This window comes from Salmo trutta, chromosome 15 (genome assembly GCF_901001165.1).
Source record: "Salmo trutta chromosome 15, fSalTru1.1, whole genome shotgun sequence".
NCBI classification, from domain to species: Eukaryota; Metazoa; Chordata; class Actinopteri; order Salmoniformes; family Salmonidae; genus Salmo; species Salmo trutta.
The window spans coordinates 61,170,519-61,198,016 of record NC_042971.1 but is presented as its reverse complement, the minus strand read 5'-3'; the positions used below and the strand labels follow the sequence as shown (position 1 = coordinate 61,198,016).

The 27,498-nt window shown below is 41.9% G+C and overlaps 1 protein-coding gene across 1 annotated transcript; it reads left to right on the top strand.

The window, feature by feature from the left end:
* The first annotated feature begins 5,730 nt into the window (after positions 1 to 5,730).
* sdad1 (SDA1 domain containing 1) lies at positions 5,731 to 26,536 on the top strand. The gene is made up of 19 exons (XM_029692427.1): positions 5,731 to 5,924; positions 8,444 to 8,548; positions 8,846 to 8,944; positions 9,048 to 9,158; positions 9,283 to 9,455; positions 9,557 to 9,689; positions 9,795 to 9,896; positions 10,008 to 10,077; positions 10,190 to 10,293; positions 10,390 to 10,447; positions 11,699 to 11,834; positions 12,047 to 12,144; positions 12,336 to 12,412; positions 13,319 to 13,448; positions 13,649 to 13,743; positions 14,064 to 14,251; positions 25,862 to 25,946; positions 26,034 to 26,198; positions 26,302 to 26,536. The coding sequence occupies exons 1-19, from the start codon at positions 5,823 to 5,825 to the stop codon at positions 26,347 to 26,349; spliced, it is 2,079 nt and encodes a 692-aa protein (XP_029548287.1). The 5' UTR covers positions 5,731 to 5,822; the 3' UTR covers positions 26,350 to 26,536.
* The last annotated feature ends 962 nt before the right edge of the window (positions 26,537 to 27,498 follow it).

The window sequence follows — 27,498 nt, the reverse complement described above, 5'->3', positions numbered from 1 at the left end:
TTTATGTGTATTATAGTGTGTTTTATTTGTATTAGTTATGTAGGGCTGTTGTGTTTTATTATAGTGTGTATTATTATAGTGTGTATTATTATAGTGTGTTTTATTATAGTGTGTTTTATTATAGTGTGTATTATTATAGTGTGTATTATTATAGTGTGTATTATTATAGTGTGTATTATTATTATAGTGTGTATTATTATAGCGTGTATTATTATTACAGTGTGTTTTATTATTATAGTGTGTTTTATTATAGTGTGTATTATTATAGTGTGTATTATTATAGTGTGTATTATTATAGTGTGTATTATTATAGTGTGTATTATTATTATAGTGTGTATTATTATAGCGTGTATTATTATTATAGTGTGTATTATTATTATAGTGTGTTTTATTATAGTGTGTTTTATTATAGTGTGTATTATTATAGTGTGTATTATTATAGTGTGTTTTATTATAGTGTGTATTATTATAGTGTGTATTATTATAGTGTGTATTATTATAGTGTGTATTGTTATAGTGTGTATTATTATTATAGTGTGTATTATTATTATAGTGTGTATTATTATAGTGTGTTTTATTATAGTGTGTTTTATTATAGTGTGTATTATTATAGTGTGTATTATTATAGTGTGTATTATTATTATAGTGATTATTATTATAGTGTGTATTATTATTATAGTGTGTATTATTATTATAGTGTGTATTATTATTATAGTGTGTATTATTATAGTGTGTATTATTATAGTGTGTATTATTATAGTGTGTTTTATTATAGTGTGTATTATTATAGTGTGTTTTATTATAGTGTGTTTTACTATAGTGTGTTTTATTATAGTGTGTATTATTATAGTGTGTATTATAGTGTGTTTTATTTGTATTGGTTATGTAGGGCTGTTGTGTTTTATTATAGTGTGTATTATTATTATAGTGTGTATTATTATAGTGTGTTTTATTATAGTGTGTTTTATTATAGTGTGTATTATTATAGTGTGTATTATTATAGTGTGTATTATTATTATAGTGTGTATTATTATAGTGTGTATTATTATAGTGTGTATTATTATTATAGTGTGTATTATTATAGTGTGTATTATTATAGTGTGTATTATTATAGTGTGTATTATTATAGTGTGTATTATTATTATTATAGTGTGTATTATTATTATAGTGTGTATTATTATAGTGTATTATTGTAGTGTGTATTATTATAGTGTGTTTTATTATAGTGTGTATTATTATAGTGTGTATTATAGTGTGTTTTATTTGTATTGGTTATGTAGGGCTGTTGTGTTTTATTATAGTGTGTTTTATTATAGTGTGTTTTATTATAGTATGTATTACTGTAGTGTGTTTTATTATAGCGTGTTTTATTATAGTGTGTTTTTATTTGTATTGGTTATGTAGGGCTGTTGTGTTTTATTATAGTGTGTTTTATTTGTAATGGTTATGTAGGGATGTTGTGTTGTATTTATGTACTGGGTTTTATTTGTAAATGTACACAAGGCTCTCTTGTAAATTTGTTTTCTCAATGTGACTCTGTTTAAATAAAGGTTAATAAAAGAATATAAGTAAATTCTACTAGGCCTAACCCTGATTGCAGACTAGCTTTGATATTAGATCTACACATGTAATAATATTGAGAAACCAATATTAATTGGGTAGATTAGAACAATTGTAGTGTCATGGAGGAACATTTGGTTGTCCTCCCTGGTCCCATTCCATATTGACAGGCTACAGTATACCATCTACCATTGTGTCCTCCTGGCTGTGCTGACTGCTGTTTCTGCTGCTTTCCTGATTCATTGAACAACTTGTAGATCTGTCATACTGTATGTTTATGCCATTAAACAATATTATAGGATTATATTGGATCCTAATAATTCTTAACAAATGTCTTCATAAAAGCACAGACCACACATTGGAAACTGAAGAGGAGAGAGCTCCTTCACAGGTATAGGGACAGGACTGGGCTTTAGGAGATGGTAGGTAGATGGACCCAGGTGCTCTGTCATTTTCTGCCACTGAAATGAAACCACCAACAACAAAATTAACAAACCACATCAAGATAGGTCAAATGGAAGAGATGGGAAGGAAAAATAAAACACAACATTCTCTCTCTTTCTCTCTCTCTCTCCCTGTCTCTGTCTCTGTCTCTGTCTCTCTCTGTCTCTGTCTCTGTGTGTGTAGCCCCAATGAAAATAAAATGTAATTTCTTGTTTATTTTATGCATGCTCCATTTTATTTTAGGATTGGAGATATCTAGGCCTACATATCCATTATAAATATATACATAACTAGTATTCTAAATATCTATCCAATCAAAATGTGATTTGATAATATTATAATACATTATTGTTTAATGTGAACAGTTTGAGAAAGAGAAAAATATGAGTTTAAAAACATGCCCCCCTCCCCCCAAACACACACAGGGGTGGAAAAAGTACCTAATTATCATACTTGAGTAAAAGTAAAGATACCTTAATAGAAAATGACTCAAATAAAAGTGAAAGTCACCCAGTAAAATACTACTTGAGTAAAAGTCTAAATGTATTTGGTTTTAAATATACTTAAGTGTCAAAAGTAAAAGCATGAATAATAAAAAATTCATTATATTAAGCAAACCAGACGGCACGATTTTTAAAAATGTATTTTTATTTACGTATAGCCAGGGTCACACTCCAACACTCAGACATAATTTACAAACAAAGCATTTGTGTTTAGTGAATTCACCAGATCAGAGGCAGTAGGGATGACCAGGGATGTTCTCTGTTTAGTGAGTCCTCCAGATCAGAGGCAGTAGGGATGACCAGGGATGTTCTCTGTTTAGTGAGTCCACCAGATCAGAGGCAGTGGGGATGACCAGGGATGTTCTCTGTTTAGTGAGTCCTCCAGATCAGAGGCATGTAGGGATGACCAGGGATGTTCTCTGTTTAGTGAGTCCACCAGATCAGAGGCAGTAGGGATGACCAGGGATGTTCTCTGTTTAGTGAGTCCACCAGATCAGAGGCAGTAGGGATGACCAGGGATGTTCTCTGTTTAGTGAGTCCACCAGATCAGAGGCAGTAGGGATGACCAGGGATGTTCTCTGTTTAGTGAGTCCTCCAGATCAGAGGCAGTAGGGATGACCAGGGATGTTCTCTGTTTAGTGAGTCCACCAGATCAGAGGCAGTAGGGATGACCAGGGATGTTCTCTGTTTAGTGAGTCCACCAGATCAGAGGCAGTAGGGATGACCAGGGATGTTCTCTGTTTAGTGAGTCCACCAGATCAGAGGCAGTAGGGATGACCAGGGATGTTCTCTTGATAAGTGTGTGAATTGGACCGTTTTCTGTCCTGCTAAGCATTCAAAATGTAACGAGTAGTTTTGGGTGTCAGGGAAAATGTATGGAGTAAAAAGTACATCATTTTCTTTGGGAATGTAGTGAAGTAAAAGTTGTTAAAAAATATAAATAGTAAAGTAAAGATACCCAAATAAACTTCTTAAGTAGTACTTTAAAGTATTTTTACTTAACTACTTTACACCACTGCACACACACTAGACTCAATGTAAATAAATGTTAATAACTCGTTTATTTTATTTATGCTCCATTTTCTTAGAGGATTGTGTGAAATAAAGTACACTCACAGATAAAGCAACGTCTTTGGTTTATTGGATATTGCTCTGATTAAAATGAGTGACCAAAAGGAAGTCGGCAGACCTGCAACCCTCTGGGCGTGTGTGCAGGTTTGGTCATCTAGAGTTGAAACTGGGCCCCAACAGCCCTCACATATGTACAGGGTTCCCAGGAGTGGCAGGCAAATCTGTTTATTGTCCTGCAAAAATATTTTTTATGTACCAAGGCCATTCCCTGGCTACCCATCCACATTGCTCCAGTCAAACGGGGACGTTTCTTCCCCACAATTAATTTATGTAGCGATTGATAGAGCAGAGGTATTCAATTCAGGGTGAGTCTTCAGGCAACCAAGGCCAATGAATAGAGAGAGGGATGACCTGGAGGGAGTTCCAGACCTCAGCTTTTTGTGAAACAGACCGACGAGGAAAAATTAAACAACACGCACACACACACAGTATGTAACTAAATTGTAATTGTTTATTTTATATATGCTTTTAGGATTGGAGATATCTAGGCCTACAACGCTAGAGTGAAAATAAACATGAATAAACTGACAATTCTATAATGAATACATATTAGAATAATAATCCATAATAGTGACCAATAGTTAATGTATTGTGATTGTTTAGAGTTTTAATTAGTGAAGAAGTAGTGCCCCAGGGTTGGGATTGAACCGTGTCTCAAAAGCAGCAGAAAAGGTCAAATAAGGTTACAGAAATCTCCGTTATGGCTATAGACGTCTGGCTGGCGCAAGGAGCTGGACAAAAGCAACACTTAAGTGTGTATTTTGATGTGATATGAAAGTAGGAGGCTTTATGTTTCTCGGACCATATCGTAATTGAGAATTGATTCCACTACCTACATGTACAAATTACCTCGACTAACCTGTAACCCCACACATTGACTCGGTACCGGTACCCCCAGCATATAGCCTCGTTATTGTTATTTTCTACTTTAGTTTATTTAGTAAATATTTTCTTAACTATTTCTTGAACTGCATTGTTGGTTAAGGGCTTGTAATTAATGTTAGCAAAGTATGTTATTCTTCAATAACACAAACTCCAAAGCAAATCAGGTGGAGAAAAATAGGTTTATTTGAGAAGGACAAATCAAGATGCTATGCTGGTGTAACCGATGTGAAATGGCTAGTTAGTTAGCGGTGGTACGCGCTAATAGCGTTTCAATCGGTGACGTCACTCGCTCTGAGACCTGAAGTGGTTGTTCCCCTTGCGTTGCAAGGGCCGCGGCTTTTGTGGCGCGATGGGTAACGATGCTTCGTGGGGTGTCAGTTGTTGATGTGTGCAAGGGTCCCTGGTTCGAGCCTAGGTTGGGCGAAGCGAGGGACGGAACCTACACTGTTACACTGGTAGGTAGATGTTCAGTCTCCCCTGTCCTCAACTTTTCTCCACTGAACAAAGGAACAGGATTCCATTTATAACCCCCACCCTAGCCTGGGGTCGGCCAATCACAAGTCCTTGCAGTACAACTGGCCAACGGCCAAATAACAAGTATCCTGCTCCCGACTCAATGTACAGAGCATAGCGCACATCGCTCTGAGTTCAGGAGTCACATTCCACAGATTCTAAACAGATGTTGAACTGAAACCCAACACCTATTTACAATTACCTATTGACCATTAGTACTTTAGTTTTCAGTCCTCTCATCCTCTCAGTTGTGTATTTATCTTCAAAATATTCTTATAGTATTCGGCGCATGTAACAAATAAAATTAGATTAGATTTGATCAACATATTCAAATGACCTTGCGTGTACACCACTGACCACAATCCAAATCTAAATAAGGTTCAGGTGTGCAGCAGGGGGGTTTGGGGAGGGGGGTGGTCTGCTCTGTCTGTTTCAATAGGCTAGAATCTGATTTATGCCATCAGCAATCGGTTGTAAATTTCATTTGGGCGTGGCTTATGATGATTTCCTATCTAGATGTTCAATGTACTGTATTGCATATGGTTCTATATCATAATGTAAAAAAATGTAAGTGGGTTATGTAAGGACCTTGATTTCAATATTCTTCTTTGTGCAATATTTGATTTCCTCCGATTTCACTGGGTTTTGGCAACGCGTTTCATTGCCACTTCGTTTGTCCTTAGTTACTTTCCGTTGTGAGTCTGGAAAAAATGGCGATCCATCAGTGAGCCACGTTGGTATTTTGATAGGATTTTTATAACATAGATATTCCTTTTTACACCGAAAATGAATAAAATATTGTCGGGTCGACACAGCAACAAATTGCCAACCAATCTGCCGCAATTGCAGAACCTGATCAAGAGAGATCCACAGTCGTACACGGAAGAAGTGAGTGTATAAAACGTAGCTAGGTAACGCATGCCAACTAGCTAACGTTAGTTTGACTAATAAACAAACTTGTTGGCTAACTTGCTAGTTATCTGCTTTACATTTAACTAACATTAGAAAGCGAGCTATGCTGTGGGATCAATTAATGATGTCATGAATCATATAACTATATTGCTAACGTTAATTAGCTAGAAATGACTATATTTGATTGCATTACTATATAGCTAACGCTAGCTAAACTAGCTAACTAGTTATATCTTAGGCCAATTTTAGACACCATTTATTCATTATCTAATGTATTAGATCTAATGGCAGTCAATAGCGACACAGCTTGCGGGATATCGCCCGACCCGTTGTTGTACATCTTTTAGCAGCACGTGTTCCGCGTGGGACCGTATGTTTTCCGTAGACGGTTTTGACGTATCCTCTAGATCTGCATGTCTTTGATTGATGTGCATTCCGGATAATATACTCGTGTCCCCCATGAAGCGACTCGTACATAACGCATCCTCCATTCAGGCTTTAAAGGCATAGCTTTAATGGCGAGCCGCCGGGGGACGACGACAGGGAAAATCTGCACAATCTTAATAAAACACAATTTTCCATCACATTTTCGGAAAACTTAAGTTAACGAGAGAATCACTGACATGATGTCAGCTGGTCCTCTTGTGGCAGGTCTGAAATGCAGTGGAAATGTTTTTTGGGAATTCAGTTCATTTGCATGGCGAAGAGGGACTTTGCTATTAATTGCAATTCATCGGATCACTCTTCATAACATTCTGGAGTATATGCAAATTGCCATCATACAAACTGAGGCAGACTTTGAGAAAATGTATATTTGTGTCATTATCAAATCTTTTGGCCACGACTGTACATATGGACATTCCAGGAACGCCCCCTCAAAAGACACTGTAATTCGCTCCCGCCTGCGGAACACATGCCCTCTGTTTATAACAGAACTGTGGGAAAACCGTTCCCTGCAGGCGGGCAAAGGACACTGTCTACTGGTCGCCCCCGCTAGCACAGCAGGCCAAGGCAACACTGTGTACTAGCTAGGTTGATCGTTGGGCTCCACTTGGGCTCCCAAGTGGCGCAGTGGTCTAAGACACTGCATGTCACTGCAGTACCTGGTTCGAATCGGCATCACATCCGGTCCCATAGGGTGGCGCACAATTGGCTCAGCGTCGTCCGGGTTTGGCCGTCATTGTAAATAAGAATTTGTTCTTAACTGACTGGCCTAGTTTAAATAAAGGTTAATTCAATTCAAATGTAATTAATGAAATTAAATAGTTAGCTAGCTCCCTGTTGCTGTGTACCAGAGTCCTCCTTAGAACTAGCTGGCTACGCTAGCACACAGTCCCTCGCTGCCGCCTGCAGAACACGCACAGTGCCCAACAGGCGGGGGCGAAGGACACTGTCTACTGGTGTAAGGCTACCGTTGTTGCCCCTCCTTCTGTGGTGGTTGTAACATGTAGGCTCAGCTTCCCCGAACAGACCCATTACAAGTCAGAATGTTGAACAAACTTCATTTCTACTTGACCTGTTGTCTGCTGATTTTGCCCCTATGTCAGAGGTAATCTGATATAAAATATCCACAGGGAAGCGTTATCAACATAACCTTCAGTATGTTGTTTTTATTTTCAATACTGACACAATTCGCACATGACAAACACTTAGAGGAAATGGCAGAGCCTAACCGAACCACAGAGGCTGGTTCTGATGGAAACGTTGTCATTTGCACCGCCAAGCAGTGCCCAAGAAAATATTAAATCCAATTATTTAATGCTACCACCCCCTCCAAATCAAAACAAACAGATTTGAATCACACACCTGTTGGTCTATCTAATCAGCCTCGCAATACATTCAGCAACATGCTGCTGTAGACAGGAAGTAGAATGGAGCGTGTGAGCGCAAACATTGACATCCATGTTTGGTTTTGATTTGGAGGGGGGGATGTTGGCATCAAACACTTAGATTTAATGCTGTCTTGGGAACTGCTCGGTGACGCAAACAACAATGTTTCCATCAGAACTATCTACCAATTACGGATACCATCCAACGTGGGACACATGCTGACAAAACAGGTACAGCAACGAGTCGGGCAAAATACTCACAAGCTATCGCTATGGAATAAGCGAAGACTGAACATTACTGTTAAAATAACTGAACTTACTGTATACGTGATGAAGAGTTTCGTAGGCCTGGTTACATATTTTATACAGTCAGTGACTATTAACTAGCTATGTCATTGCTTAGAAGTAATACATCAGACTTTAATACCGCGCTGGTTATAAGGACGAAATCAGAGGACAACAGGTGGAATAAATTCAGATTATGTTTACTCAACATTCTTCAGATTTATAAAGGGACTGTTCAGAATTTTGGACCCTATATATTAGAGAAGAGAATGGACGCTTATCTAGTCCAAACTCTGAATCGGGAGAGGCTCGCTATGTCAATTCCTGCTGATTTTGATTACGTATTTTTCACGAAGATCGTCTTTAATTTCTAATCTACAGTTCCTGCAACAATATCGACACTACCAGTCCAATGTCCAGATCTTCAAACTCCAGCCAGACAAACCCAACAAGGAGCTGGCAGACCTGGTCATGTTCCTTGCTCAGGTACGATCATCACTCTCAAATCTAGTCCTATAAATACTATGCCAAATTCATTATATTAATAATCATTTATATATTAAATAAAAAAACAGAAACGTAAATATAAATGTCACATGGGTACCCTAGTTGGGGGTCGACGCTATCTCAAATCAGGAAATGTCTGTAGGCCTTCTGTATTTCTGGATCTTATTGGAAAACCATAAACTGTCCATTTATTTATAGATCGCCAACTGTAGACACAAGTACCCTGCTACACGTTAATCCTGATATGAAGCTAAATCCACTCTTGTCCTGCTCCAGGTTGGACACTGCTATCTGCAGCAACTTGCCTCCTTCCCTCAGGAGTTGACGGAGCTCCTTATGAATCATCATACAGTCCTCGAGCCTGATCTACGGATGGTAAGAGAACATATCATCAACAGATATTTTCTCACCCTTGTCAGCTGTTAAAAATAGGTGTATTTAATGTGTTGTTGTTGTTGTGTGTTTGTCACTCGCTCAGACATTCTGCAAAGCCCTGATTCTGCTGAGGAACAAAGATCTGATTAACCCCACCGGTCTTCTCGAGCTGTTCTTTGAGTTGCTGCGCTGTCACGACAAGCTCCTCAGGAAGGTGAGCCCGGAGTGTCTCTGTCTCTCTGCACCCCGGTATTGTTATTCCAGTTCTATGGTCTGTCTGTCTGCAGTGTGAGTCACGGTTTTGCCTCTCGCTTAGTCTCCTGTTCATCTCTTCCCAGACGCTGTACTCACACATTGTCCATGACATAAAAAACATCAACTCCAAACACAAGAACAACAAAGTCAACACAACATTACAGAACTTCATGTACACCATGCTGAGAGACAGCAATCCTCTAGCAGCCAAGATCTCGCTAGATGTCATGATTGAGTTGTACAAGAGGAACATCTGGTAAGTTACATGCCTTGGCTCTGTGCCTTGGTATCTTCAAAAACACATCACCTGATATATATATATATATATAATTTTTGCTCCTTCTTTTCTGTTTACAGGAATGATGCCAAAACTGTTAACGTGATCACGACAGCATGTTTCTCCAAAGTCACAAAGATCCTCGTGGCAGGCATGAAGTTCTTCCTGGGCAAAGATGAAGATGAGAAGAGGGAGAGTGATTCTGAATCGGAGGCATGTGTACACCACACCACATAGTGGAGGGGGGTGAACATTTTCATTTGATTGGAGGAGAGACTTCCTTGCTCTGTCGGGTCTAAGCCAGTCTCTTATCTCCAGGAGGAAGGTCCGTCGGCTAGAGACCTGATGGTGAGGTACTCTACAGGGAGGAAGACATCGAAGAACAAGAAGAAGATGGAGAAGGCCATGAAGGTCCTTAAGGTACGCTGAGAGTCCTGTGTTTTTTATTTTACTGATAAGGTAAGACTTTAACTGGCAATTGTTTTTGTTGGTTGGTTGTTCGTTAATGAATCTTAACTTGATGATTCACAGAAACATAAGAAGAAGAAGAAGGTAGAGGTTTTCAATTTCTCTGCCATCCACTTGATTCATGATCCTCAAGGTATGTTTGGTCACCCTCAAAAGCACACGCTTATAAACTAAACTATATCTGGAACTTATTTTATGTCGCTCTATTCTGGTTTTCCTAAGAAATATGACGTTGCTTTGCACAGATTTTTCAGAGAAGCTACTAAAGCAGTTGGAAGACTCTAACGAGCGTTTTGAGGTGAAGATCATGATGATGGAACTAATATCCCGACTGGTTGGGATTCATGAGGTAAGAAAATGATATGAAATGATATGAACAGTGCAATTATTCTACAATGTAAAAAGAAAATAGACATTCACGTTGTTATTTCTGTTCTTCCCACAGCTCTTTCTCTTCAACTACTACCCCTTCGTACAGAGGTTTATTCAGCCCCATCAAAGAGGTGAGCTCTACGCAAGGGCACCTCTTGTAATTAAAACCTGCAAATCAAATGATGTCACATGCGCTGAATACAACCGCTGTAGGCCTTACCGTGAAATGCTTACTTACAAGCCCTTAACCAACAATGCGGTTTTAAGAAAATAGAGTTTAGAAAATATTTACTAAATAAACTAAAATAAAAAATATATAAAGTAACACAATAAAATAACAATAATTGGGCTATATACAGGGGGTACTGGTGCTGAGTCAATGTGGGGGGTACAGGTTAGTCGAGTGAAGAGTGACTATGCATGGATAATAAACAGCGAATAGCAGCAGTGTAAAACAATGGGGGGTGGCCACCAAGGAACTTGAAACTGTTCAGCCCTCCTTTTCCTGTAGTCCACGATCATCATCTTTGTTTACGTTGAGGGGGAGGTTGTTGTCCTGGCAACGCACTGCCAGGTCTCTGACCTCCTCCCTATAGGCTGTCTCATCGTTGTCGGTGATCAGGCCTGCCACTGTTGTGTCGTCAGCAAACTTAATGATGGTGTTGGAGTCGTGCCTGGCCATGCAGTCGTAGGTGAACAGGGAGTACAGGAGGGGAATGAGCACGCACCCCTGAGGGGCCCCGTGTTGAGGATCAGCGTGGCAGATGTGTTGTTACCTACCCTTACTACCTGGGGGCGGCCCGTCAGGAAGTCCAGGATCCAGTTGCAGAGGGAGGTGTTTAGTCCCAGGGTCCTTAGCTTAGTTATGAGCTTTGAGGTCACTATGGTGTTGAATGCTGAGCTGCAGTCAATGAACAGCATTCTCACATAGGTATTCCTTTTGTTCAAGTGGGAAAGGGCAGTGTGGAGTGCAATAGAGATTGCGTCATCCTTGGATCTATTGCGGCGGTATGCTAATTGGAGTGGGTCTAGTGTTTCTGGGATGATGGTGTTGATGTGAGCCATAACCTGCCTTTCAATACACTTCATGGCTACCAACGCGAGTGCTACTGGGCTGTAATCATTTAGGCAGGTTACCTTCACTTCCTTGGGCATAGGGACTATGGTGGTCTGCTTGAAACGTGTAGGTGTTACCGACTCGGTCAGGGAGAGGTTGAAAATGTCAGTGAAGACAGTACAGCGGTTTTTTTCAGCCCCGTCAAAGAGATATGTTCTAAGAAAGGGCTCAGCTTGTCATTAAAAACAAGCGTGCAATTAGTCATGTTGTGTTTTTAATAGAACTTGAGTTGAAAATGATATTTGTGTTATTTTTTCTTCTCCAGAGGTCACCAAGATACTCCTGTGTGCTGCCCAGTCCTCCCATCAACTAGTTCCACCTGAGATCATCCAGCCTGTCATCATGACCATAGCCAATAACTTTGTGACAGACAGAAACTCGGGAGAGGTGATGTGTGTTGGGTAAGGGAGTCACTCACACCTATGATTCCTCTGTAACCTGGTCTGTAACCTGGTTGGATGGCCATTGTAAAGTCACTCACCTTCTGCATGTGATTGTTACCATGGATGCTGTATATAACACTGTTATATACAGTTGAGATTTGTACAGCATCAGTTATTGGTTAATAACATGGATATATAGAGTAACAGAGTGTGGGATTTGCTTTGTACAGCATCAATGCCATCAAGGAGGTGGCAGCTCGTTGTCCCCTAGCCATCACAGAAGAGCTGCTCCAGGACCTGGCTCAGTACAAGATGCACAAAGACAAGAGTAAGTAGTCTGTCCTTACAGGAAGTAGTCTGTCCTTACAGGAAGTAGTCTGTCCTTACAGTAGTAGGCTAACATGTCTGTTTTGAATATTTTTCTCTTTAACCATGTGGCTACAAGAGATTATTCATCACGTGTCATAATTAAAACAATTCAAAGGGTTTCAATGAGGGTTATTAAAATGTCATTTTTAGATGTGATGATGTCTGCCAGAGGACTCATTCAGCTCTTCAGAAGCCTGGATCCAAAGATGCTGCATAAGAGAGACAGGGTATGTTGCTGAGACCAATGTAATACACATTTAAAATGATCTCAACATCGTCATGTTTTTCCCTCCCTCGTTCTAAGGCCCATATACTAGGTGGTTCCTCTGTGTGGAAGTCCTCTCAGGGCTGAGGTATACTAGGTGGTTCCTCTGTGTGGAAGTCCCCTCAGGGCTGAGGTATGCTGGGCTCCTCCTCCTCTATGTGGAAGTCCCCTCAGGGCTGAGGTATGCTGGGCTCCTCCTCCTCTGTGTGGAAGTCCCCTCAGGGCTGAGGTATGCTAGGCTCCTCCTCTGTGTGGAAGTCCTCTCAGGGCTGAGGTATGCTAGGTGGTTCCTCTATGTGGAAGTCCTCTCAGGGCTGAGGTATGCTAGGCTCCTCCTCTGTGTGGAAGTCCTCTCAGGGCTGAGGTATGCTAGGCTCCTCCTCTGTGTGGAAGTCCCCTCAGGGCTGAGGTATGCTAGGCTCCTCCTCTGTGTGGAAGTCCCCTCAGGGCTGAGGTATGCTAGGCTCCTCCTCTTCTGTGTGGAAGTCCTCTCAGAGCTGAGGTATGCTAGGCTCCTCCTCTGTGTGGAAGTCCTCTCAGGGCTGAGGTATGCTAGGCTCCTCCTCTGTGTGGAAGTCCTCTCAGGGCTGAGGTATGCTAGGCTCCTCCTCTATGTTGAAGTCCTCTCAGGGCTGAGGTATGCTAGGCTCCTCCTCCTCTGTGTGGAAGTCCCCTCAGGGCTGAGGTATGCTAGGCTCCTCCTCCTCTGTGTGGAAGTCCCCTCAGGGCTGAGGTATGCTAGGCTCCTCCTCCTCTATGTGGAAGTCCTCTCAGGGCTGAGGTATGCTAGGTGGTTCCTCTGTTCCTACTGTGAAATGTCATGGAGGCTGTGCTAACTGATAACTTAACCATTGCGTTGTTTTACTAGGGTCGACCCACAGAGTTGTCTACCGAGGCTAAGATCCAGGACTATGGCGAGATGGAGGCCAAGACCTACATCCCTGGAGCAGAGGTTCTGGAGGTGGAGGAGAAAGAGGAGGGAGAAGATGGGGATGGTGGTAAGGATTGGATCGTGTATAGTCATTATTATAGAACTGGAAACATCTACTTGTTTAGTTTTTGCTGCAAGGACCCTCATTTTGGATTTATCAAGGACTGTATTTCCAAGATACAATAGATGATGTTCTGTGTGGAAAAATAGGTTTTAAATATCGATTGTTTGATAATTTCTTCCTCTGCATTTCCTCTTCATCTCTAGATGGCTGGGAGAGTGCTAGCAGTATCAGTGGTGATGATGATGACGGAGAATGGATCAATGTTCACCACTCCTCTGATGAAGACACCGCAGAAATGGTATGGTTCTGCATCAACCCCATGTCCATTAGGTCTTCTGGGATGGTGACCTGATTTTGAAAAGCTGGGCTGGCTCGTGTTCAATTGAGCACACCGTAGCAAAACAATTTGAATCAGAAAACTAAAATGAGCACTTCTTATTGGACAGGTTCAGGTTGTCCCTCGCTGTTTCTGTTTGTTTTCTGCCATTTGGTGCTGAATGAACACTACCCTGGTGATTAGTGTTTCTGATTGGTGAATAAGGTGTTTTTATTGGTGAATAACATGTTCTTATTGGTGAATAACGTCTCCTCATTGGTAATTGTATGTGTCTCGCCCAGGCTGAGAAGCTGAAGAGTATGGATCCAGAGGAGAGGAAGGCCAAGGCATCAGCGGTCAGCTCCAGTCGACTTCTCACTCAGGACGACTTCAAAAAGATCCGTCTGGCTCAGATGGCTAAAGAGGTCAACGCTGCCCCGGGCAAAGGACAGAAGAGGAAGATGGTTGAAGATGATGATGATGGTGAAAGGTCAGTCTTGTTTTTCTTGTTATTTTACCTCCACCTCCTATGATTAATATAATTCAAAACAGGGCTGACTTTTTGTTACAATGATGGTTGTGGATCCATGTTTTTCCTGATGGGAATATCTTATTTAAAATGCGTTGATGCTGCGTTTAGACGAAGGACGCAAAAACCGTCATACCAGTTGGTAATAACGGGACAAGAAAGCAAGGAAGAGGGTGACGACAAAAGCAAGGTAGCACGACGGTATGCGTTGCTATGGTGATATCCGTAAACAAACAGTGCAAATGAACATCCGGTAGAAAACAACGCTACTGCAAAAGTTGTAATATTTGAACTCTGGCGGCAAGTCCCGTATACCGTGGCGGCTAGGGCTAACCCCATTTAGTCGACCGGTCGATAGTTTGGTCGATAGTTGGTCGACCAAGATTTCTTGAGTCGAGTAGTAGCAACAACAACAAAAAATGAAAAAACGTGGTGTACAAGACACCTGTCTGAGTGGACTGATCCAGGACGTGGGGATGGCACTGTCCATCACTCAGACATTTGCTACTGAAATTGTACGTGGTTATATTACATAAGATCAATGGTGCAACACTAATAAAACTAATATTATTTTATAGCAAATGAGCTTTCTCCCGCGTTGGATAGCGGTTGCTGTCCGCGGTTCTGAAACATCAGTATGCTGTGGATTTGGTGCCTTTTTCCTAGACCATGTTGCTATGTGCATAATAGCAAAGTTACCCAGCATATTGGTGTTGAGAACAATGCGGTAGAGGCAGCAGCGGAGTTAGGAGATGAGAAAACAGCCTTGGCCTTAATTGTCTAAGAAAAGAGAGGAGAGGGGAAACCCCAACTTAATTAGGTCTATAATCAATAGCCTATAATCAATAGCCTAACTGTTAGGTGTGCCTGGCTTTATAAAGTGCATTCTGAAAGTATTCAGACCACTTCATTTTTTCCACGTTTTGTTACGTAACAGCCTTATTCTTGATCAAATAAACGTCTCATCAATCTACACTCAATACCCCATAATAACAAAGCAAAAACAGGTTTTTAGACATTTTTGCAAATGTATTAAAAATAAATTACATCATATTTATATAAGTATTTAGTCCCTTTACTCAGTACTTTGTTGAAGCACCTTTGGCAGCGATTACAGCCTTGGGTATGACGCTACAAGCTTGGCACACCTGTATTTGGGGAGTTTCTCCCATTTGTGACGACCCTCCCACTCTGTCTGCCGTATTCTCTCTTGTTTTTGTTTCTTTATTAGGAGGCCGGTGGGCGGAGTTGGAAGGGTCGTCAGATAAATGGGAAACACCTGGGCTCAGGTGTTTCCCAGGATAAATGGACCTCTTCCCCATTCATGAAGGAGACTCTCTCCACACAGACACCTTATTGTTTTTGGTTGTGTAGTTTTATGGTTTTCTTGGTTATTTGCTTTGGCACCTTTCAACACTCTGCATTATTACATTCAAGTATGCAACACACTCACTTACACTACTGATTACTGATTACACATGCCATTGTTATCTTCTTAGTTGCTTTATTTAATAAATATATATTTTTGATACACCTTGTCTCCACGTTGTCTCCCTTTTGTTACGAATCCTGAGCCGGTTCGTAACAAGTGGGGGCTCATCCGGGATCTTGAACTTGTGTTTGGGAGAAAACGTGGAGGTATGTTAACTTGAGGTGTTTTGTTTGTTAGTTTGAGTTTGGTGCTCAGTACTGGTTGTCTTTGGTTGTTTTGTTTGTGTGTTGCGTTGGAGAGAGTACATTGGTTAGTTTCCAGGTCTCTGCCCAGCCTGGAAACACTTGTTGTACTCGCTGTTGGAACATTGGTCTGAGGTGAGTAGAATCAGCTGTGTACCTCGGTGGGAGATTTGGATAGGGTAGTGAAACTTACTACCTGGAGCTATAGTCTTTTTCCCCTGATAGGCTTAGCGACGTGTTTCATTTTTGGAATATGTTGGGCATTGTTAAAGTTTGTTATTTTTGTGTGGTGTCTGTGGACTGAGCAGTTGTCTCGGGAGCACATCCGTGGCTTGGTGGAATCTACCAGCGTGCTGGGGGGTTACTTCCTCGCCAGCGGGTTACAGTGCATAATTACCCACCGCAAATCTGCATGAAGACTAGGGTTGAGTTATTGTAGGTTTTGGGGAAGCTCCATATCTCATCTCTTTTCTGTGGTACCAGTGTGATTGTTTTTTCTCTTGTTGTGGTCTGATGTGCTCAGAGGGGTTGAGTGAGATTTTTTTTTTTTTCTCTCCCTTTCCTCTCTCTCTCTGACTATGGCGTCTAATGTAGACGAGTTCATTCGCTTTCCATCAGAGGAACTGTTAGACGTATGTACTAAAGAACAGCTGTTGAAGGTTGCTGAACACTACAAAATTGAAATTAGTGATAAACGTCTAAAAAATTCCATTAGGGTAATATTGAAGGCCAATCTGATGGAGAGTGGTATTCTTGAAGTTACCACTGGGGCAGTCTCTGCTGAGGACTCGCCGTCTCCCCGATATGTCACAATTACCACTCCATCGGTTAGTCCTAGTAATCTTCTTTTTGAACAGCAGAAAGAGCTGCTTCTGTTACAGCAAGAGCACGATCGTGAGAAGCTAGAGTACGATCGTATGAAATATGAAAAGGAATTGGCTGCTGATCAGTTAAAATATGAAAAGGAATTGGCTGCTGATCAGTTAAAATATGAAAAGGAATTGGAATTTAAACAGGATAAGGAGCGTGCAGATCGTGTAAAATATGAAAAGGAATTGGCTGCTGATCAGTTAAAATATGAAAAGGAATTGGCTGCTGATCAGTTAAAATATGAAAAGGAATTGGAATTTAAACAGGATATCGAGCGTGCAGATCGGTTAAAACATGAAAAGGAATTGGAATTTAAACAGGATATCGAGCGTGCTAAAATCAAGCTGCAACAAGAGCGACTAGAGTTGGTTAGGGAAGGAAAGCTCTCAGGAGAGAGTTTGCTCTGGGAAGGTGACCCAGAATTACTTAGGAATCGTTCCTCTTTTGGTCGTGCCCCGGACACATTTGACATTGTTGGGAATTTACGGTTGTTGCCTCAGTTTAATGAAAAGGATCCTGAGACATTCTTTTTGTTGTTTGAGCGTGTTGCTAACGCTAGGAGTTGGCCTGATTCTGATCGCGCTTTGATGTTGCAATGTGTGCTGACTGGTAAAGCGCAGGAAGCATATTCAGCTCTTAGTGTAGCCGACAGTGTCATTTATGATAAGGTTAAAACGGCGGTGTTACAGATTTACGAATTGGTTCCTGAGGCTTACCGCCAACGATTTAGAACTTTAAAAAGGGATGATAAACAAACTCATGTTGAGTTTGTGCGACAATTATCTTCACAGTTTAATCGCTGGTGTTCCGCCTCTGCAGTTATGACTTTCCAAGGGCTGTGTGAGCTGATTATGTTAGAGCAATTTAAGGACACAGTCCCTGATCGTATAGCCACGTATATTAACGAACGGAAAGTTAAAACTGTCGCTGAAGCTGCGGTTTTGGCAGATGAATATGTTTTGACTCACAAAACTGTTTTTGTAGAGCCCCGTATACGGAGTGAGTGGAGACGTTCGGAGAGATTTGGACCTCGGTCACCGAGATACTCTGGTTCACGGGCAGAGTTTTATTCAACTAGGGTTGAGCCTGACTCCCGTGGTAAAACTGACTTTGGTCAAGAGTGTCACTACTGTCGAAGCTCAGGTCATTGGAAAAACGAATGTCCGGTTCTTAGGTCTAGGGATAAGTTCAGTACAGGTACTTATGTTAAATCTAAGCCTACGGCGTTAGCTGCGCCTGTTCCACATCAGTTCACTGCCGACACATTGTCTCATGCCCAGGGGCAGGTGAAAGTCCATATTGATCCAGACTATTTACCTTTCATTACGGAGGGTTTTGTGTCTCTGTTAGGAAGTAAGAACCTAGTGCCAGTGAAGATCCTAAGAGACACAGGTGCCTCTGAATCATTTGTGTTGGAATCTCTGTTACCCTTCTCTGCTGAGACTGATTCAGGGAATAGCGTGCTAATTAGGGGAATAGGTTTGAACACTCTGTCAGTTCCATTGCATAGATTAATGTTGGATTGTGGACTGGTGAAAGGTGAGGTTGTTGTGGGGGTGCGTCCTTCATTGCCTATTGAGGGTATTGACGTTATCCTTGGGAATAACTTGGCTGGTGAGCGTGTGTGGCCTGTTGTGTCTCCAGCTCTAGTGGTTTCCACTACACCGGTAATTGTAGGGATTCCTGATGAGAGTGCGCAGAGTTTCCCAGAGGTGTTCTCTGCGTGTGCAGTGACGCGTTCTATGATCCATGGCGATCTAGTTACTGCGTCGGTAAATGAGAATACCACAAAGACGTCTATCACTGTTTTCCCCGTTATTCCGTTAACTGTACCCCGCTCCGATCTAATCGATGCGCAACGGACTGACCCCACATTAGAGAAGTTGCGTGACCAAATTGTGCCTGTGGAACAGTTGGGAGATGTTGCACATGGATATTTTCTCCAAGAGGATGTCCTGATGAGAAAGTGGATGTCTCATGGTAGTTGTTTTCTGGGGGAGGCGATTAGTCAGGTTGTTGTACCAGTTAAGCTTCGTGAGTTGGTTTTGACCACTTCTCACAATGATGTTGCTGGACATATGGGTGTGAGGAAAACCTACAATCGTATATTAAGACATTTCTTTTGGCCTGGATTGAAGAGAGATGTTTCTGAGTTTATCAAAACTTGTCACACCTGTCAAATAACTGGTAAACCTAATCAAGCTATTAAGCCGGTACCACTGTTTCCTATTCCGGTACTCAGCCAACCTTTTGAGTACCTGATTATTGATTGTGTTGGTCCTCTGCCTCGTTCTAAAAAAGGTAGTAATTACTTGTTGACTGTGATGTGTCAGACCACTAGGTTTCCGGCTGCTTATCCTCTCCGGTCTATCACGACTAAGTCTGTGTTAAAAGCTTTGACTCAGTTTTTCTCACTTTTTGGAATCCCTAAGGTCATTCAGAGTGATCAAGGATCAAATTTCACCTCTACTCTCTTTGGTCAGGTTTTACAACAGCTCCATATTAAACACAATTTGTCTAGCGCCTATCATGCGCAAAGTCAGGGAGCACTGGAACGTTTCCATCAAACACTTAAGTCTTTGTTGAGAGCTTATTGTACTGAGATGGATAAGGATTGGGAGGAGGGGTTGCCTTGGTTACTGTTAGCCGCTAGGGAGGTTTCACAGGAGAGCACAGGTTTCAGCCCAAATGACCTTGTGTTTGGACATAGGGTGCGTGGACTTTTATCTGTTCTCCAGGATGATTGGAAGTCTCCCGAGCCTCCTCAGTCCTTGTTATCGTATGTGTGTGATTTCCGGCGACGCTTGTATGCCGCTGGTGAAATGGCGAAAGAAAAGCTATCATCTTCACAGGAAAGGATGAAGGGCATATTTGATCGTCGAACTGAGCCTCGTCACTTTAGTCCAGGTGACCAGGTTCTTGCTCTGCTGCCAATTATTGGTTCTCCTTTTCAAGCCAAGTTTCAAGGTCCATATACAGTGGTGCGCCAGTACACTGAGCAGAATTATCTAGTTGCCACTCCAGAACGGAGAAAAGCACACCAACTGTGCCATGTAAATTTGTTAAAACCCTATTATGCATGTTCAACGGAGACTGAACAGTGGGAGTCTAAAGAGGACGGTAAACCTGTTCTTTTGGCTGATACCGTTACATCCTTTGGTTCTTCTCATGCTAGGTCTGTGCATGATGAGGAAGGTGTTCCTGGTCCCGACGATTGCATATTGCAAGGTAGATTGAAAAATTCAGAGACACTGGATATTTTGGACAACCTTCTTAACCATCTACCTGTTGATGAACGAAAATAGATGGTTGATCTGATTCGGAAATTTCCAGAATTGGTTTCTGATATACCAACACGTACCAACTTGATAGAGCATGATATTGACATTGGAGATGCTGACCCTATTCGTCAGCGGTACTATAGAGTTTCTGCAGAGAAACTGCGTTGTCTGGATGCTGAGGTCAGCTATATGCTGGAGAGTAAGATAGCAGAGCCTTCTTTCTCTAGTTGGGATTCTCCCTGTATCTTGGTCAGTAAAACGGATGGAACGGACCACCGTAATGTAAACGGAGTTACTAAGCCGGATTAATTTCCTCTTCCTTAGATGGAGGATGGCGTTGATCAAGTCGGCGCAGCTAAGTTTGTGAGTAAATTTGACCTATTATTGTGCCATTGGCAGGTGCCACTGACGAGTAGGGCATATGACATTTTTGCCTGTATTACACCCTCTAGTCTGTACTCGTATTCGTTATGAGTTTAGTGACTATGAATCGTTGGGAAATGTTGTTTGCGTTTGTAGCTGATGTGGTCTTTTGTGTGCCCTGTTCCTGAGGTTATGTGAGTGATCATTGTTTGGGTTGTCATGTTCTAACTTTCCTGTCTGTTCCCTCCTGGTCTTGTGTTCTCCTTTCCTCTTAAATGTTGCTTCCTGTACATAAAGGTTGCTGAGGACTGGGGAGAAGAAGGTTGGTTGGGGCAAGTGGAAGGTGAACATGTAACCTCTTGTAAATTTGAGACGCAGAGGCCTGTGTCAATTTGGGGTTGAGAGCCCTGTTAGTTTCTTTTCCAAAAAGTTTAGCCGTTATCAGTTGAACTACTCGGTCATGGAAAAAGAAGCGCTAGCACTCATTTGGGCGCTACAACACTTTGAAGTGTATGTTGGGTCAGGAGTAGTACCTAGTGTGGTCTACACCGACCATAACCCTCTCACCTTTTTCAGGTCCATGATGTGTCCTAATTAGAGGATAATGAGATGGTGTGGCATATCCGGGGAACTGATAACGTGATTATTGATGCGCTCTCTCGTGCGCCCTGTTCCTGAATATTTATGTGACTGACCGTTGTTTGGTGTTGTCGTGTTCTGTCGTTCCTGTCTGTACCTTCCTGGTCTCGTTTTCTTCTTTCCTCTTAAAAGTTGCTTCCTGTACACAAAGGTTGCTGAGGTCTGGGGAGAAGGAGGTTGGCTGGGGCAAGTGGAAGATGAACATGTAACCTCTTGTAGATTTGGGACGCGGAGGCTGATGCGTTGTTCCGGGGTCCTTGTTGGTCCCCGGTTTTATGGGGGGGGGTGTGACGACCCTCCCACTCTGTCTGCCGTATTCTCTCTTGTTTTTGTTTCTTTATTAGGAGGCCGGTGGGCGGAGTTGGAAGGGTCGTCAGATAAATGGGAAACACCTGGGCTCAGGTGTTTCCCAGGATAAATGGACCTCTTCCCCATTCATGAAGGAGACTCTCTCCACACAGACACCTTATTGTTTTTGGTTGTGTAGTTTTATGGTTTTCTTGGTTATTTGCTTTGGCACCTTTCAACACTCTGCATTATTACATTCAAGTATGCAACACACTCACTTACACTACTGATTACTGATTACACATGCCATTGTTATCTTCTTAGTTGCTTTATTTAATAAATATATATTTTTGATACACCTTGTCTCCACGTTGTCTCCCTTTTGTTACGAATCCTGAGCCGGTTCGTAACACATTCTTCTCTGCAGATCCTCTCAAGCTCTGTCAGGTTGGATGGGGAGCGTCCCTGCACAGCTATTTTCAGGTCTCTCCAGAGATGTTCGATCTGGTTCAAGTCCGGGCTCTGGCTAGGCCACTTGAAGACGTTCAGAGACTTGTTCAAAAGCCACTCCTGCGTTGTCTTGGCTGTGTGCTTAGGGTTGTTGTCCTGTTGGAAGGTAAAGCTCCTGAGGTCCTGAGCACTCTGGAGCAGTTTTTCATCAAGGATCTCTGCTCTGTTCATCTTTCCGTCAATCCTGACTACTCTCCCTGCCGCTGAAAAACATCCCCACAACATGATGCTGCCACCACTATGCTTCACTGTATGGATGGTGGTCAGGTGATGAGCGGTGCCTGGTTTCCTCCAGACGTGACGAGTTAAATCTTGGTTTCATCAGACCAGAGAATGTTATTTCTCATGGTCAGAGTCCTTTAGCTGCCTTTTGCCAAACTCTAAGCGGGCTTTCATGTGCCTTTTACTGAGAAGTGGCTTCTACCATTAATGCCTGATTGGTGGAGTGCTGCAGAGGTGGTTGTCCTTCTGGAAGGTTCTCCCATCTCCACAGAGGAACTCTGGAGCTCTGTCGGAGTGACCATCGGGTTCTTGGTCACCTCCCTGACCAAGGCCCTTCCCCCGATTGCTCAGTTTGGCCGGGTGGCCAGCTCTAGGAAGAGTCTTGGTTGTTCCAAACTTCTTCCATTTAAGAATGATGGAGGCCACTGTGTTCTTGAATACTGCAGACATTTTTTGGTACCTTTCCCCAGATCTGTGCCTCGACACACAGTCATGTCTCAGAGCTCTATGGACAATTCCTTTGACCTCATGGTTTGGTTTTTGCTCTGACGTGCACTGTAATCTGTGAGACCTTATGGTGTGTGTCTTTCCAAATCATGTCCAATCAATTGAATTTACCACAGGGGGACTCCAAGTTGTAGAAACATCTCAAGGATGATCAATGGAAACAGGATGCACCTGAGCTCAATTTAGTCTCATAGCAAAAGGTCTGAATAGTCATGTAAATAAGGTATTTGTTTACATTACATTTGCAACCATTTCTAAAAACCAGTTTTTGCTTCGTTATTATGGGGTATTGTGTGTAGATTGAGACATTTATTTTATCAATTTTTAGAAAAAGGCTGTTACGTAACAAAATCTGTGAAAAGTGAAGGGGTCTGAATACTTTCCGAATGCACTGTATCTAGAGAAATAAGACTGATCCTGCCTGTGTTGCCGGTGAGTGTTTAATAGCCTACTGATTCTGTGAGCACCAAGCCTCACACAACCACAACATGTCAGATAAACTATTCCACAAATGTGTCTGTTTGAAGTCTTTGCTATGCTGGAACAGCCTCTCCGGAATTACTTATTTAGTGTTGTTTACACTGTTCAAATTGTCAGAAATTATATTTATAATAATAACCTTCTTGATCTCCTTGTTATTATCATCATTATTATTATAATAAGTGAAATCATTATCATTAGTAGGCTTAGTATAGCAGTCTTGTATAACCACTATCGAAGTGTAGGCCTTAACCTCTCTAGGGTAGGGGGCAGTATTTTCACGGCCGGATGAAAAACGTACCCAAATTAAACGGCCTACTACTCAGGCCCAGGAACTAGAATATGCATATTATTAGTAGATTTGGATAGAAAACACTCTGAAGTTTCTAAAACTGTTTGAATGATGTCTGTGAGTATAACAGAACTCATATGGCAGGCAAAAACCTGAGAAAAATCTAACCAGGAAGTGAGAATTCTGGAGCTCCAGCCAAAATGCAACTGTTTGCATATTTTCATTTTCTGAAAACTTAAACTGCGTTTACTTGCCACTCATTTTTTGCTCTGATAAGAAAGCTTTGATAAAAGCATTCCCAAACTCAGCCTTTGCTGAGCCATCTGACATGGTTGTGCAGTAGTAGGTCATCAACTGCCATTGGCCTCTCAAAAAGTTGATCCGTTTCATCATCGTTGTCATGACCTCAGAATACTATTTTCTCAGACTGGCACACAGGACAGATTGATGGATGAGGCAGTGATATGATGTCAAGTCAGGGTGGTCCTCTTTCAAATGTGCAACCAGTCCCCTACCTTCTTCCTATCATGGCTGGAGCTCCATCTGTGGTGATGGAGACCCGTGACTTCAGATCTCTCCCCCTTTTTGTCAGCATCTCTTTGACGGCATCATGGGATATCCTCTCCCCGTATGTGTGCTTCTAGATGTGTTAAGCCCAACAGCTCCTCACAGAATTCCTTCTTTGTTTCGTTATAAAATCTAACAAACACCAGAAGCTGTGCATTATCAGTGTTATCTGTTGATTCATCCACAGATAATGAAATGCTTTCTGAACGGCCTCTTTAAGTTGTGAAGTGAAATCTTTGGCTAATATTTCAGTTCTCCTCATTGCTGTGGAATCTGACAGTGGGATCTGTTTGATCTTTACCTTCAAGCAACTTCACACACGCGTTCTTGTACCATCTCAGCGTCTGGAAAAAGTTTTGTGTTTTCCCAAAACCCAAGGTATCCTCAGTGAGAACACTCCATTGCACGTTGTTGGTCTGTCGGGGAATTGACAAGGACTTTGTTGGATCTCTCGTGTTGGGATTTGAGTTGGTTCATCTTGTTTGATCTGACCTCCATGTTCAGGGGATACGTCTGATCTAATTCACTATGTCTGGTGTCTTAATGACGCTTAACACTTGGCACTTTTCACCAGAGCTACAGACTCACTGCATATCAGGCACATTGGTTTTGTGCTCGTTGAATAAATACTGTTCCGCCCACTCGTCTTTGAATATACGGTTTTCAGAGTCAACTTTTTTATTTTTTGTTGAACAAGCCATGTTAACAAAGATACAGGTAACGAAGCTCCTATCTGTGATATTTACAGTTGAACCGCGGTCAAATCTTTCAGCCTGCTTATACCAAGGTTCCACAAAGGATATTTGGATCAATGTGCTTGGGAAAAACGCAGCCTCTTGTATTTGCATATAGTCACGCGATTGGATTAGACGGGGCAGTAGTAGAGGTGGCCGTTGCTTCGAGAGAGAGAAAAAGAGAGGTTGCTGAGTTAGAGGCCCCTGGACCCGGTTGATTATTTTTACACAGCTTAAAAATAAATAACTTGACTTTTCTATAAAAAAATGCTATTTTGTCCGGTCCAGATTGACCCTTCTCTGGTTCTGGACCCGGACCGCCAGTTGAGTTTGGTTGCCCTATTGGTCACGTGCATGCCTTGCATACATGTGTCACGTAAAGAGAACAAGGTTTTAGGGAATGTTTTTTTTTCTTCCCCTAAACAAATGAGGGATTTTAAGTAACAAAACTTTTCAGTCAGAAATGGGTATGTATGTATGTATGTATGTATGTATGTATGTATGTATGTATGTATGTATGTATGTATGTATGTATGTATGTATGTATGTTACAGCTTCAGCAACACGGACCGCACAATAAACACTGTTGATGTTCTCTGGTGGTCGTTGCAGCAGGGAGGAGAGGGAGTCAATGGGTGCAAGTTACACAGTCACTCGCTGTCTTTTGCACAGCACAGCAAGTCTGAGCCCAGCCTGGCACAAATCAATTGCATTCAGACTCCCTTTAGTCTTCTGTGTGTCTTTATTATTTCATCAAACAGTGTGCTTAAAGCATCAGACAAGCTCAGTGCATATTGTTGATTTGATTAAAACACAAGATGTGTCAATATAGGGAAAAATACACTTTTTAGAATTTTGTCAAAAGAACACACGACTCTCGGTCGACCAAGGTTTTTATTTAGTCGAGGACAGCCCTAGTGGCGGCTGACGGCATTCACTGCCAGCCACAACGGCATTTACCGTTGTGCTCTCATTGAAAACAATGACATCCGGTTTGCTGTCTACCTCGTACCATCTAAAATAGTTTAACTGCTATTGTGTGTGTGTGTGTGTGTGTGTGTGTGTGTGTGTGTGTGTGTGTGTGTGTGTGTGTGTGTGTGTGTGTGTACACATCTTAACTAATAATATGTCAAACCGTTTTCAGAGGGGAAATCCTTACCTTGAGAGACATTGAAAAGCTGCACAAGAAACCCAAGGCAGACAAGGAATCAAGACTGGCCACTGCCCAGGTGACAGTCTCAATCAAGAATGTGCTGAATTCTAATTATCGTATTCTTGGGATTTCAGCAGATCATGTGGTTTTGTTTTGATGGTAGGCTGGCCGCTCAGACAGGAAGGAGTTTGTGAAGAAGAGGAAGGAGAAGCTGAACCCGTTCGCTTCCACCAGCAACAAGGACAAGAAGAGGAACAAAGACTTCAGGATGATGAGACACAGTCGAAACGTACGGACCAAGAACAAGAGATCCTTCAGAGATAAACAGGTACATGAAGTTTGTTTTTTTGTGTTCAGCATAATTGGAAAATGTGTGTTTTTGTCAGTATTATTTATCTCGATCTTGTGTCTATTTCTCTCTCTCCATACAGATTTCTCTAAGAGATGCACTCATTAAGAGAAAGAAGCAATACAAATAGCAATGTCACTGTATGCCGTGGACTCTGGTTCCTAAGGAAATGATGGCTTCCTTGAACTTGGGCTGTTATGAAGATGGGGAATGGTTCATTTTAACGTGGTCTGTTAAGTCTTGCTGTCCTTTTTTTTCTTAGGTAGTAGGCTGTAATCACACTGCCTTTTATTAAAAGATTTACCGTCAATCGTTTACCCCTTCTCCTATTTGCATTTTTGTTCAGTTTGCTTCATATTTCCATACACCTTTTGATGTGAAGATTATGTTCCTGCCAACAAATGAAATGTAACTCCTCTAGATTGACATGATAGACAATAAATAAATGCAGACAGCATTTAAATGTCCAGATTTCCAAGGCAAACACACATATATAATATACGGACAGATCAGTCCACTTCATTACAATGTCACCTTCAGCCCCTACTAGTAAAGACTGTTTTGAGTTGTTGTAATGCTTCTCTCAGCTGGAATTCATTCACACTTAACTGGTATTTAGAATTGAAGCAAACATTCCTGTTCATCTATTATGATGCACTTTTCTTGTAGACTCGTAGAAGTCACCCAGTTAGGCAGAGACTCGTAGAAGTCACCCAGTTAGGCAGAGACTCGTAGAAGTCACCCAGTTAGACAGAGACTCGTAGAAGTCACCCAGTTGGGCAGAGACTCGTAGAAGTCACCCAGTTAGACAGAGACTCGTAGAAGTCACCCAGTTAGGCAGAGACTCGTAGAAGTCACCCAGTTGGGCAGAGACTCGTAGAAGTCACCCAGTTGGGCAGAGACTCGTAGAAGTCACCCAGTTAGGCAGAGACTCGTAGAAGTCACCCAGTTAGGCAGAGACTCGTAGAAGTCACCCAGTTGGGCAGAGACTCGTAGAAGTCACCCAGTTAGGCAGAGACTCGTAGAAGTCACCCAGTTGGGCAGAGACTCGTAGAAGTCACCCAGTTAGGCAGAGACTCGTAGAAGTCACCCAGTTAGGCAGAGACTCGTAGAAGTCACCCAGTTGGGCAGAGACTCGTAGAAGTCACCCAGTTGGGCAGAGACTCGTAGAAGTCACCCAGTTGGGCAGAGACTCGTAGAAGTCACCCAGTTGGGCAGAGACTCGTAGAAGTCACCCAGTTAGGCAGAGACTCGTAGAAGTCACCCAGTTAGGCAGAGA